Source organism: Drosophila pseudoobscura, chromosome 2 (assembly GCF_009870125.1).
Source record: "Drosophila pseudoobscura strain MV-25-SWS-2005 chromosome 2, UCI_Dpse_MV25, whole genome shotgun sequence".
Lineage (NCBI taxonomy): Eukaryota > Metazoa > Arthropoda > Insecta > Diptera > Drosophilidae > Drosophila > Drosophila pseudoobscura.
In genome coordinates this window covers 30,613,188-30,627,660 of record NC_046679.1, presented here as the reverse complement: position 1 = coordinate 30,627,660, position 14,473 = coordinate 30,613,188, and the positions used below count along the sequence as shown (strand labels likewise).

The window sequence follows — 14,473 nt, the reverse complement described above, 5'->3', positions numbered from 1 at the left end:
TAAAGTTTTCAATTTGAATCCATATTAAAAGTCACCAATTCCATTTCGGTTTATTCCACTATTCCACAGTGTTACCCACCTTTATCAGTCTTAGTCTCTATTAAGTTTAAATTCTCTCATATTGTTCTTTAATTACTATTTCAACCAAGGCCAAATAACATCAATTCCACTTCATTTACTTTCAATGCCTAAATGTCTTCTTCAAATTTCAATCAATCTTAAAGCTGTCTGTCTATTCTCTTAAATCTTAAATGGAGAGCTGTTCGAATGCATCAAATGTACAAATGAGGCGTAACATAAGGAGGAAAAGTGGAGGACACGAAACGAGAGAGAAATTCAATTCCATTTGGCGAGGAGGTGTTCAAGTAGAAACAGCCACAAAACAGAGGTATGAAGAGAGCGAAGGAATGAATGTATGAATGAATGGATTGGGTAAGTGGGTGTTAGAATGGATAAGGTGTGAAAGGTAATGTAGCGAAATGTGGAGTACGCAAATGAGAGGACAGACAACAAGCTGAACTTCCAAAATGGTAATTGGATAATAGACACAGATAAATTCCGATGCAAATGAGTGACATAGAGTGCCAATAAGCATATATTATGTACAAAGAGAGAGGAGGAGTGGAAAAGCTTTGCGTAATTAAGAGAATTATGCCGTGCTTACCACAACAATTGCAATGACTTGTTGTTGCAGCTTTTCTATTTCCGGATTCGATGGGACATTTATCTCCTTCAAATCATGCTCCATTGCTCTGAAATATAACAAAATGTACATTCAATTATTCATTCACTTGGGGGAAATTCAGTTCTAGACAAACTTCAAAGTCTCCAGGGAAATGTTGTCCAAGTTCTGCAGCGTGGCCTTCATTTCGGTGAGCCGCTTGATGATATCCGCACTCGTGAGCTTGTGGTAGGTCGCCTTCAATCCGTCAATCCTCTGACGAGTGTCCACCATGCAGCTTTGATCACAGGATTTACTGTACTCATTGTAGTGCTCCTCGCATTTCCTCAGCACCTCCTCAAAGTCCAATAGAATCGAGTTACGATCGTGTACTTCTTGGGGCGATTCAAAGCGTCGTATCAGGGTATCTGCCGAATCGAAGCACTCTTCAAGATTTCGAGCTAGCGACAGGAGACCCTCCAGAAACACCTTCGATTGGGTCACATTCTCGCCCAGGGCATTGTACAGATGCTTCAGAGCATCGATTTTCTGACTCAATAGCTTCGGCGACTTTGTGTAACGATCCTCGCATACCCTGCGTCCTGTTTTGATGGTACTCTCAATCTCTGCCTTGATTTCCGAGAGTGTACGATAGATTTGCTATAAAAAATGGAAGAGATTTTCTTTAGAAAACGGCAGAAAAACGTTTCTGGCGAGGCACACGTGGTTCGACCTCAAGATATTCGTTTCCAAAAGAAAGGGAACGTCTGATTCCACTCACCAAACACTTTTGATACTGCGCCTGCACCGTATTCGGTCCCGCGGAAGCCACATCCAGCACCAAAGTAGATCTCTCCACGTTCCTGAGATCCCCATAGGCGCGATTCAGCCTCGATTCATAGGCGGGCTGTGGTGCCGTACATTTGCTAAGCTTCGCCTGGCACGCCTTGAACCTCAGTTCCATGAGGTTTAGCTGCTCTTGGAGGCGATTGGCGGCACCCATTTTGCCGTTTCTCGTGTGTTCGGCTATCAGTTCTGTGATTTCCTTAAAGTTTTGCTCATTTGTGATGAACTCCCGCGCCAGGCGCTACAAAGAAAGGGCTTTAGAATCATTGCAGGCATAAATCTCGTCTGAAACCCACCTGAAAATCATCTGGCAGATCCTCAATGGTCACATCATTCTCCAGATGCTCGCTAAGTATCTCATCGACGCGCGTTAGCCATGCCTCGAATTGAACAATGCACTTTTCCGACTGCTCTGCCTCGCTGACCTTTTCCTCCAGGAGTTCTGTGCGCTTTTTGGCCTGTTGCTGCAACACATTCCATCTGTCGACCATGTCCTGGATATCCTTACGCATTGTTTCGGCCATGAATTCGTTGTCAATTAGCTCGGTGCCAATTTCCTGAATCTTCTCCAGCCATTCGTCAGAGTGGGAGCGCAATACATTCTCCAGATCCTACAAGGAATAGAGGATTAAATGTTAAAATTCACTAGTAAAAGAGTATTTTTTCTCTCTACTCACATCTAATTCCTCCATGATCTCTTCTGCATCGGCTGCATTCTCTGGTGTATTTCGTATCTTGTTCTCCAGTCGATCCAAGTAGCCCGTTTCGCTGACCATAAACTTCTTGAATTCGCCCAACTGTGTGGATATATGCTCCAGTAGGGCCGTCTTGGCGTACACCGTTTCGGTGACCTCCGTCCAGCGGGCATTCAGACGCGTGAATTGCTTTGCCAGGGAACCGTACTTGGATTCCTTCTCCTTGTCCTGCAGCTCATCCATCTGTACGAGCAGATCTCCGCCAAGTTCGTTGAGTTCTCGGAAGGATGTGGTCTCCTTTTCGCAGGACTCCTTGAGGGTCTGGAACCGGCATTTGCTTTGGAAGAGCTCATTCGAGTTGGGTATATCGGCCACACCAGATTTGGGTGTATTTTTCTCGAGTTCGCTGAGCCATTGATCGGTTTTCCTGAGCCGCTGCTGGACAACGTCCATCTGTGTGTGGATTTCCAGCTGCTGTTGTCGCTGCTCCCGATGCACTTGCTCTACCTTCTCGTACAAGGCGTTCAAGGTTCGTATCTGTGATTGCAGGAAGTCCTTTTGTTGGGGTTCCGCTTCTTTAATCAGAATTTCACTGAAATTTCGTGCACTTATGACATCGATCTCCAGCTTTCGCAGATCTTGACTCGTTCCACTGCCGGACTTTCCATCCGCGGCGGTCTGCAGTACGGCTATAATGGCATTGTATTCTGCCGTAAAGTGATTCAAGTTCTCGATGGCTGTCGTCTGCTTGATCACCCTTTCGTTGAGCATCTCTGGCAGACGCTGCCATGTGGCCTGGAGATCTTCACTCAGCAGAGATCTGGGCAGCCTTTCGTATTTGGTTTTCAGGTTTTCCAATTCATCCACCAAGTGGTTCAGCGATTGCTGTTGATGCTGCATGATCTCCAGAGAGGAAACGCGCACTTTTTGGCTCCCCACCTTGTCCATGAATCCCTTAATCTCTTCCATTTCCCTGGAGAGATTCTCTCCACCTCTTTGTTGGATGAGCGCCTGCAGTGCCTGCTTCATGTCATGCCAGCTGTCGTAAAACAGACCAAAATCCTGCTTCCATTCCACCAGGGAAACATCCAGCTCTTCTGTGGCCTTCTTGGCTTCAGCTATCTCCAACGACAGCGATTCCATGTGGCTGAGACGCTGTTCCAGTTCCTCACCACTGGCCGTGCCCGCATGCTGCTTGTACCAGTCCCGGGAGTCGGCCAAAACGAGCTTGAAACCCGTCAAACTGTTGTAGTACCGCTCTTTGGCGAACAGGGTCTGGCTCTCGCTCTGCTGTGTGGCCAGACGCTGTGTGAGGAGGCCATAGCGCTGCTCCAGCTGCTTGATGTGCGTGTCCTCGAGGACAAGGTTCCTGGAGGGGTCCTCCAGTTCACAGACTTCATAGCGTTTCTTCAGCTCTGGCAGGGTGGCACTCTTTAGGTGATTTTCCGCCTGAAGTTCCTTCAGAACATCGCACTGCTGACGCAGACTCTGTCGCTGGAGCTGCTGCAGCTTCGATTCGGCCTCTTGGACATACGAAAAGTGCTCCATTATTTGCATTTCCAAGGCATAAAAGTTTTCCCCATTCCGTAGCTTCCTCTTCTTATTGGCAGAGTCATGCGAGAGCTCTGAATCTTCATCTAATTCCTCGCCAAAGCGTATGATCATCTGATAGTCCACCCAACCCTCGGGACGTACCACTCGACTGTCGTCATAGCTGGCACGATCTCGACCAAAATTGAAGCCCTTCGTTTCGATGCGCACCGTCTGAACCTCCAGAATCTGTTTGAGGGCATCCAAACGATCCTCGTAGCTCTCGAGCTGTACGAGGACCCTCTCGCCGCGATCATCGCCATCCTGGAGCGTGGCGGCCACCATTTGGCGTAGATCGATGAGGTAACGCTGCAATTCCAGCAGATCCTTGGCACAATAATTGAGTTCGTTGATCCGCTGGGTAATGCCGCCGACATCTGTGACATCCTGGCACTCCATCTGCTTGAGATCCTGCTCCCGAGCGTCCAGCCATCGCGAGATGCATTTGTATTGCTGGAGTTTCTCGGTCCGAAGATCACTCCACTTGACCACATGCGACCAGCGCTCGCCCAGGGCACTCAGACGATCCTCGAGATCGATAAAGTTACCCGACGTATCGTTCACGATCACCACCATGCTGCTGAGGCTATCCACCAGCTCCTGCTGTTCGGAGAGATCTGATTTCAGGGATCGCGCCTCCACCAGCTGCTTCTCCGCTTCGGGCAACGTGGGCCCAATGTCGCTCATGTGGGAAATGCGATCTTCCACGTTGGTTAGGAACTGCCGGAGCTGCTCTAGCTTTTGCTTCTGAAACTCTGCCAATCGCATGAGGATCTTCGCTTGGACATCGAGGGCCCTCAATCGTAGCGTCTCCCATCGTTCATTCAGTAGCACCATCTGCTGACGCACCTCGTTCTGATCCTCGAGACTGAGACCGGCTCCTCCGGCCTTTTGTGACTCGTTAATCAAGTTGCTGCCCTCTTCCAGGGCCTCCCCCACGTACTCCTGGTGTTCGGTGAGCTTCAGCATAAAGCTTTCGTTTTCATGAAACTGAAACTTTGCCGTTTGAAAGTCCTGTGGATCGGGTATCTCCTGTGAGAGCAGCTGCTCATCTTCCAAAAGGAGTGTTAGCACAGCCTCGAGGGCCGTTTGATACCCACTAATCTCTACGCTGGCATTTGTGGCGGTGCTCAGGGGTCTCATGGATGATTTGAGCTCAACAGTGGATCCCTTTTCCAGGCTGCCGCCGCTCTCAGGGGTATAGATCTCCATTGTATCGAGCGGAACCTCATCCAAATCTGTGATACTCGTGCAGGGCACTCGATCCTGCTCCGCCTGCTGCTCCTGCTGTTCGCGCTGTGCCGCTCTCATCGACTCCATGGCATGATACAGACACATCACGTACATCTGGATCGATTTATTGTCGGGCTTGTGCGTGTGCACATCCTCGGCATCCAATAGCTTCTCGATTTTGAAGTGTCGATGCGCCAGATCGAAGGCCAAATGAAGACGCTGCAACGCATGCTGTTGCAGGGCCGCCTCCAGATGCAGCTCCTCCAAATGTGCCGCCAAAATCATCAGAAAGGCCCTGCCATCCGCCCAGGAACTGGAGAAATCCGTCAGCTGCAATCCCTGCGGCTCTGTGTACTGTCGCGCCCAAGCCAAAAGGGATTTCTCCACGCCGTTGCTCGAATGGCTTTTGACTAGATGTTGGCCATTGAACTCCAGGGCAATCAGCCAAATGAGTCCGAGGGTCAGCTTCGGATTCCCGCCGACAATGTCATCACTGGAGATGTTCACCAGCTTTACGCCATGCTGCTGGATCACATGAATCACTTTGTTCAGGTTATTGATGTGATGGACACGCATGCGTCCCTTTTCGGGTTTCTAAAAGGAGAAGAAAGGGTTTTTTACAAGGGATCTAATAGATTTCTGTTGGAAATCCTGCTGGAAGGTTTTCAAAAATGGTGCAAATAAAAGAATTCACCTTTCGTTTTGTGACTATCAAAAGCTATCGATTATCGAAAAGTTCGATAAATTATCCATTAAAATACACATTAAGTCAGAATTTACAAATATTCTTCTGGTGGCGTGGCTATCGATGTTTATCGATTAAATTTATATCGATAATATATCGATTTAAGCTTCACTTCGCTAAAAAATTTACAAATTAATCGATTAAAACACAACTTTACATGAAATACTTTTTATCAATTAAAAAATTGATAAACAAAGTTCGATAATTCACGATAACTGATTTTCGACCACAAATTCTTATTGAACTCCACTTTTGAACGCATTCCGGCAGACCTCCAATCGTCAATGATCTCTTACCATCTGTGTCTGTGTCAAATTGCTCAGCAAAGCCAACAATCGATGGCCATCCCGCAGATCGATGAATAAATCCTTCACTGGTGTGCACTGGGTATCGCTTAAATGTGAATTTATCCATTTCGTAAACGTTTTCTTCTGTATATGCTGTCGTTCATCTGGAAAAAAAACAACACACACACAGACGTTGATTAGTTTTGCACAAGACTTTCTTTCCTTCTTTCTTTCGTCGTTTCGGCCAAACCTCGTGCCAAATCGGCAGACTTTAATGGTAAATTGTAGGCCATAGCCAAAGCCATGGCCCAGCCCCAAAACAAAAAAGCAGACAAGAGTCTCTTAAGAACGCCAAACACGAACGCGAACACCTCTCCCAAACGGGTCCCCAATCGAGTCTTGAGTCTGGGGCTATGGGACTATGGGTAGGGCTCTACTTTGCTAATGAACTGCACTGCAAACGTGCCAAATCATTCGCTCAAAATCAATTAGCAGAGACGTCGCTTGCAGTTTGAAGGCGCAACGATCAGAGTGGAGCTGAAATGAGCTTTTGGCCAACAGCAGGGCCTTTACAAGTGGAAGCCAAAAACAGCAGGCAACAGCTATAGCAGATATTCCTAGGGGGAATCGAGTTTTAGATATTGAGAAAATACATATAATTAATCGATTATTATCGATATTTTATTAGAGATAAATTAGAATAATTCACTGAAAGTTATCGAATTTCTGCTATCGGTATATTTACATAATTTTAACTTTTATCGTCTTTTTATCGATAATTTATCGATAATTCTTCAGAATTCCATTATCGATAATTTATCAGAACTCCATTATCGATAATCGAAACCCTATCATTATCTTCCTGGAAAATATCTCCTATCATCCCATATTTTCCTCTTTGGGCAATCTTCACTGTCTTCGTAAATTTTCCACCTTCTTGTCGGCATCTCGAGCGCGTCATTTGTCAGTTTTGTGTGAAACCGCAGCTCATTCTGGCCGAAAGCAATTTGCATTGCTGCTCCATGCACTCGATGCCTCATCCAATCGTCGTCGTCTCATGGCGTGTCGTCTCCTCCGAATGTTGGGGCCTGCCAACAGTGGAGTGGAGCAGCATGTGAGGGACTCTGATTGATGGCCGTCTTAGAGGCAGACAATTAAATAAAGTGGAAGCCTGTGCGTGTAATTATTGATCGATTTTTCGTTACCGGGTGGTAGGTGAGTAATTAGACTCTAAAATTAGACACGCTTTTGGTTAATGCAGAGACAACTCTTGACATCTGACATCGTGAGTGGAAAAAAAAACCAAAGGTCTAATGCATGAGTCACACTTTGAGTAAGTTTCTACAGAGAAAAGTGCAGTAATTAACTAGTTTTAATTAGTTTAAGGAGGTGTGAAGCGACGCCACAAAGTTGTTTGAGCCACCATGTGACTTCGAGTGTGACAATAAATGTGAGATAATTATACGATTAAGTGGGTTTTCTAAGGACACGAGAATGTGCTTTGGTGAGAGAGAGGGGCCCTTTCCATGGAGATAGCGGACTTATTTCAATGGAAGGCTAAGGATTGTTAAAGGAACTTTAATCCATTTCGAAAGAATTCTGTACAGTCATCGATATTTTATCGATTACAGAGTAAAGCCTAAGGGTTTAGTAATGTTTGCACATCTGCTGTAAGGCACTTTTATGCATTTTGATTACACAGTTATTGTCTATAAAAAACTATTGAGAACCCATACATTTTAAAGGGTTTATAGATATGTATCTGCCTCCTGAAAATTTACCAATTCAAAAGTTCCAATCGTATTCACAAGAATTTCGATATAAGAACATAATGTAATCCATAATTTATCGTTTCGGTAGCACAAATATTTTAGCAAGCCCTTTTGAAGCCGTCATTACAATTAAATGTATTGAAAAATGCCCTGAAAATTAAAGCTGAATCGATATGATAATTCCTACCATCAATGGCGGGTTCCAATTGACAAATAAACCTCTGAGAGGACATCCATCATTTAAAGGACTTAGAAATATAACTTTAAATACCATCATTCATTCAATAAAATGAAGATAGATCCCTAATTTAAATTCCGGTCTCAGTTCCTACTGGCAATTCCACATAGCCATATCTAATTACACATTCAAGGGAAAGGCTTGCCGTCTCTGCTGGGAGGCATAATAAATCATCTTTCAGTTGGTACTGCGACGCCCTGAGCCTCTGTGGCAAAGACGCTGTGCCAAGTTTCAGGGCACTCGCTCGCTCACTACGGAATTTAATTGCCATATAAATGAAGGACGTTCCCGCAAGGAAGTCTTAGTCCCCATCGCCTGAACGTAGAACTAATTGCCGCCGCAGCACTAAGCCCCGAAACACACACACACACACACACACACACACACAATATTGATCGATGCGGAAAGTCACGATGCTGCCTTGCCTGTTGCATGTGACCCACAAATGTGGTGGACTGTAAAGCGGGGTGCCAATGGGTTCCAAAGGACTTTTGGAACTGCCATTCCCTTGACATTGCCACACGTACGAATGTCACCGCCAGTCAATTGAAGCTCAAAACCAATTTTGGTAGACAGCGAGAGGAGGCCCTCCCTGGTAATTGAATGAAATTTCATTAATTGAGCTTTAGACTCTTTGCATTCATTAAGTTAATACTCTCTTGCAGGCCTCACTCGCTCTCCCGCTCTCTGCATCGTTTCTCTAACCAATTGATGAGAATTTATACAATGGACAAGGCCTATGAAGGAGTGCCAGGGGCGGTGTTTCGTCAAGGGGTTTGGGAAATCACTTAAGGAATTCAGATAGAAAACAAAAAGGAACGAAGGACCGAAGTGTAGATACCCTAGATAAAACCATAAATCTTTAAGATTCTTTTAAATTAATTCTTTCTTCTTTCAGAAGCCCCCTTTTCCACCTCTAAATTCCCAATTCATACGTATCTTCAGAACGAACCCCTTCCCAAAAGCTTGGCATCGCCCAAAGCCCCTGTGAGACGTTCTTTTAAGCAATTAAATAAGCAACATGCAGCATCATCAGCTTTTGGATAGATGATGCTGCATCATCATCATCATTTTCCCATACGAAAAAACCAAACAGAAGCAGTATAATTTTTCCAGTGTCAATTACTGCAATTTTCTTCTTTTTCAAGCAATTGAAATTTCAGTTGTAGACTTCTTCTTTTTTTTTGTTTACCAGGAAGTACATGCAATTCATACGAAATATTCAGAAATCATCTACGAGCCTGATGCTGGCCAGGCTGTTTGTTTTCCAAGTCGTTTCACAAATTGTTTTGCCCCGGAAAAGCTACCTCTTTATGGCCACCACTTTTTGTTGTTGACTCGTTTTGGCAGCCATTCAATTGGCAACAAACAAAACAAACAACTCGAAAAATGTTATTGTTTTAATGGGTATTCATTGTTGGAAAAGTTTCGCAAAAGTTGTATAAGTTTTCTTTTAGTTTTGCCGAGGAAGATGGTAGGTGGCATCCCCATTTCGAAATCATTTATTGAAGCACAGGCCACGAAAAATGTAATTTAATGTTACAATGATTTATTCGTCGTGTGGCAATATTAATATTCGTCGTTTTCTTTCGTGTATTATATATGGATTATGTAGTGGAAATTTGTTGGTCTAGTAGCCCATGTGTATGTAATTGACAATTATTGTTTCGTGTGTTGTTTTTTTTTAATTTTTTTTGTTTTGTTTTTTATGGTGGATCCTGGGCTTTGGTTCTGGATCAGTTGTAGCCTTGGAAATGCATCGAAGGGTAGTTCTCGTTCCCGTTCCCGTTCTCCTCGTTCTCATCATCCTCCTCATCTTCTTCGTCCCAATCTTCCTCGGGCGCATTGTACGCCATAGGTAGGACAAGAAACTGGGTTGCAACAATCGCCACTGGCTCCGGCGTTTCCAACTGATTATCAATCAGCAATGGGTCCGGCTCTTCTTGGTCTGCAACCACCACTGGACTCTCTTCCTCCGGGACAGCGACCTCTTCCGTCTGGACGGCGACAACTTTTGCCACCTCTTCTGCAACCACGACGTTGGTTACGTCATCCTTCTCCGGACTCTCTGTCGATTGGGGCAGTCCTTTAGCCATATTTTTAGTGAAAAAATTTAATTCAAGAAACAAGAAACAAATTTATATTTTCAGTGAGACTTCTACAACCAGACTGATATTTGGAGAGACGAAACCAAACCAAATCAAACGAATCTTACATCAAGGCCTACTTTTTCTGAAAGGAAAAGGGCGTTTCTTCGTTTATGCTTAGATTTTAGTGTCAAAATTTGAAGAGAGAAAATATAATTATTCCCTTGAATGCAAAGCATTTCTTCTTTTTAGCGATAGAGCTCCGTTCCTACGGTATTCCGCATTTGAAGGCACAATTGTGCATGTCCGATCGTGTCGGCAACTCCGACTCCCGCTGCCGCCACTGCAGGTCATTTGTATGAGCTTTGCCTCTCACACACACACGCACTCGTCCAATTGCATGCATTCCATGGCACTCTCTGCCAGCTATGCGCTCGGCTCTCGCTCTCCGGTCATCCAAGCTCTCTCTCTCTCTCTCTACGGGACCCTTGGGTGGAAGGCGAAGTAGCCAACGGGACCCTTACTTTTGCTGCGTAGATTTGTTTTTGCTTTTGTATTTATTACATTTATTTATTGCTTTACATTTTCTGGTTATGAATGATGGCTCTACAAAGGGTAGCCGTTCTTTCCTCTCCTTTTTTCTCAAACGTCGCAATACGACGTCTGTGTGGGAAAGAGAGTAAGAGGGAACCATAAAATATCAATTGATTGCTTTATAATTGAAGGCAATAAAAAGTCTGTAAAAACAAAACAAATGCAAATGGGAATTGGCAAGTGCGAAGGATGGTGTAGGGGGGGGTGAAGAGTTCTGAGAGCGACTCTATAATGACATCAGTTTCTCATTCATTACGTTCGTAGAGTAGTTTGCTCTCCACTGAAACGCAGACCAATTGAAAATTTAAAAATCAAACGAAATATTCGTGTTTTGTTGTTGCTGCTGACTTTTTCAATTTGCAATAAATTTGCGTCGGAAACTTAACTAAATTCAGAAAATAATCAACAGAACAGAACAGTAAAGCACACAATTGATAGATGGAAAAAAACCCCAAAAAAATATGAATTGCAAATATTCTATTCCAAGGTTATTTATTTTTGTAGTACATAAATATTAAAAATAATTGGAGTTTTTATTTGGAAATATTCCATTTCAAAGGGGGCCAGAAGTGAGAAAAACCAAACAGAAAGTAGGCCTAAATATTACTGTTGGTTTATATGTGTATCAAAAATCTCTCTCAATCAGTCTGGTTCTGGAACTCGAACGGAACTACAAAATTTTGTTCTCCTCTAAAACTCGAAAATATTTACAACTTTTCTCCTAAAATGGCTAAAACCGTAGAGGAAACTGAAGCCGAAAAGGACCAGGATCAAGGCGGATCGGTGGAAGAGGAAGTGAGCGAATTTTATCTGGAGGCACTACAACAAATCATCGCCAAGCTGCTGGTAATACGTAGCATGGCTGAAAATTTGCACACAACTCTCGAAGATAATATACATCAAAACAACAACGACAATGAGGGTGAACCACAGTCATAAACAAAAACCCTAATGTTTATACGAAAAACACTAATGTCTATACGAAAAACCCTAATGTTCATACGAAAACTTACACCAAAAAGAAAAGCTCCATAATCCATATATAATACACGAAAGAGACGACGAATAAAGCAATTGAAACTAGTTGAAATAATATTCTTGACCAAAAATCTCTTGAATTTCATCATAGCAAACTTTTCAAAGGGTATTCGATGTGCCTTTCGTTTTGTCAGTCAACTGTTTTTGTGATTCCTGTCATGATATTAAGTTGTTTCAAATATTTTCGGAAGGGGGAAGGGGCTTATATTTTCTGTTGTTCCTTCCCCAGTCAGCGGGGGGGTATGATGGGAGGAGGGACCCATGTACTGTTGCTCAATGGAGTGTGAAAAAGTTGGCGAATCATTGTTTTTTTTGTGATTTATTGACAGACGGGCGGGCAGGCGGGCGGGCAGGCGGTCGGGCGGTTGTTGAAAGCCGGTTATTGGTTTGGAGTTCTTTCCAATTAAGTTTTGCAAAATACAAAATTGTTGGAGAGTTTTACAGAAAATATCATACAATGCTAGAGGAAATTTATTATTAGAATTTATTTTGCATTTTCCATAACTTGTGATTGAAACGCCCCCGCTTTATTTTTGGGAAATCAACCCTTTCCCTTTTCAAATATATTTCCGATCTATCTCAATGTAATCTCTTTTGTGTGTTCGTATTTCTGTATGGTTTATGGCTTTTATGGTTATTATGGCACGAAAGCGTGACCCGCATCGAATGAAATGAAAACAGAGAATTATGTGTAAACAAAAAATGGGAGAAACAAGGGGAATGGGAGAATCGCGGGCTGTAGTGTGGACCCTCTACATTTTGTTTATTATTGGTAGCCCCTGCGGATCCCTCCCCTCCCCACCCCCACCCCTCATTTTATTGTGGGTCAACAGACGGCGGTGTCTACCCGTCCCCCCTTCGCTCTCGAACAACTATCGCATGTAGCGCCATTGAGCAAATATTTATTTGTTTTCCCTGTACGCCTGGCCTGTACGCGCCTTGTACTATATTGTGGAGATGTTTTAATATGAAGCCAAACCGATGGATGGTTTGTTTGTGTGTCGAGTGGTGGTGGTGGCATGGCAGCATTGAAGGAAGCCTCAAAAGAGGTGAAGGAACTCTCATTATGGCCACAAAATTGATAAGAGCACACACACACACACACACACGCAATAGTGGAACCCCTTATCAGTGGTTGTCTCCCCCCGTCCCAATCCCGAATGAGATTTGAATAACTAAATGGTGGGAGAGAGAGCGTTACAAATGGTACAACTATTTATAAGGTAGGGCCCACATTCCGCTCTCCTGAAGCCACTGTTCCATAAGCCTCAAATAACATTCCATTCCACTGCATTCCTTGCAGACTCTTCGCTTATGGGAAATTTGTACTGCAACCTTTGGAACGGGGGTATTGGAGGGCTATCTGTAATGGATCTGCAATTTTTCAATTTCAATTAATATTTCATCTATCGATGTACACGCCCCCCACACATTCCGCCCCCTAGATTGATGGCGGTGGCTGGGGGCGCCACCCGCTGCTGACAGGCGAATAATAAATTCAATTCATAATTCAATCCATGCATCAATGTTGCAAGCACAAGCCGGTTCTCCGATACTTATCATTGGATCATCAATGGCAATGTTGCGTGCCACAAAAGAATCAACAGGCAGAGGAGGAGCTGAACAAAAAGAGAAAGGGCAACAGACAGCGACAGGCAGAGAGGCAGAGAGGGAGAGAGGAAGGTTGGTATATGGCCATATGTCGGAAATTGTAAACGATCGATCGGTTGCAGGCAGTCAATGATTTGTAAAGCCTCAAAGGATAGGTTAAGAAAAGACAGAGAGAGGGAGAGAGAGAGAAAAGTGGTATAAAGAGTGTGATAAAACTAGACCCAAAGAAAGACCCAACAAAAGAGAGTGTCTTTATGGTCAAGAGTGATTTTCGCACAACATTTTCACTCATCTTTCCAACCATCGGCAGTATTTTCCTTTTTGTCTTTTGGCTTTTCAATTTTTCTTTCGCCTTTTATGCGATAAATAAACTTTCTAATTATCGTTGAGTATTGTCTCTCTCTCCCTCTTCTCCCATTGAGGAGGTGAATGAGAAGGAGAAGACTTGAAAACTTGAAACAATATTGATTTACAGACCGAACGAACAACATGTTTATTTTTTAGTTAAACAACAAAATACTCAAAGTATCTTTGGGTTACAGCTGTATCTACAGTGGGAGGGGTTTTTTTTGCAATTGGCAGGTACCCTGCTCTGTCTCTCTCTCTCACAACCAGAGTGGCTTAGCAGTAAAGGTTATGAGATATACAGAAAGGAAAAAAATGGCTTAGAAATGGAATCAAAGATTGGTTACACGTTTTCTTTGAAATTTCTGAACAAATATATCTTTTAAATCTTAATATCAAATCTTCTTAAAGGATTCCGAGGGTTTCTGTGGCAGAAATTAACCTCCAAGTAATGCTTTTTCTCAGAAAAAAATAAACACCTATAAAAAAATGAATCTCTGGATACTAAACATATTTGATAAGTACTCTTTGGGGACATATTTCTGGCACAAACACCTCTTAAGACCTCTCTCTCTCTCTTTCCCCAACAGCTGCGTGAAAAGTGTGACCCAAAGGCAAATAAACCATAAATCCTTCCAGCCTTTTATCCCGAATAAACAAACAGGAGGAAAGGGGGAAACCCTGCCACAAAAAAAAGCAAACAATAATGCAATTAAGTGACACAGAAAATA

At 43.6% G+C, this 14,473-nt stretch overlaps 1 protein-coding gene across 20 annotated transcripts in view; it reads right to left on the bottom strand.

Annotated features, from left to right (window-relative positions):
- Dys (Dystrophin) overlaps positions 1 to 14,473 on the bottom strand; it is a 177,817-nt gene that overhangs the window by 152,602 nt on the left and 10,742 nt on the right. For 18 of the 20 annotated variants that reach the window (XM_015182896.2, XM_015182891.2, XM_015182899.2 and 15 more), the window contains 6 exons: positions 6,067 to 6,221; positions 2,185 to 5,619; positions 1,804 to 2,118; positions 1,443 to 1,748; positions 819 to 1,321; positions 665 to 752 (listed from right to left, as the gene is read on the bottom strand). In XM_015182896.2, coding sequence (XP_015038382.2) covers positions 665 to 752; positions 819 to 1,321; positions 1,443 to 1,748; positions 1,804 to 2,118; positions 2,185 to 5,619; positions 6,067 to 6,221 — 4,802 coding nt within the window. Of the gene's footprint in view, positions 1 to 664; positions 753 to 818; positions 1,322 to 1,442; positions 1,749 to 1,803; positions 2,119 to 2,184; positions 5,620 to 6,066; positions 6,222 to 6,307; positions 6,366 to 14,473 lie in introns of those variants that run through there. The other 2 variants (XM_015182903.2, XM_015182902.2) reach the window with 1 other exon arrangement.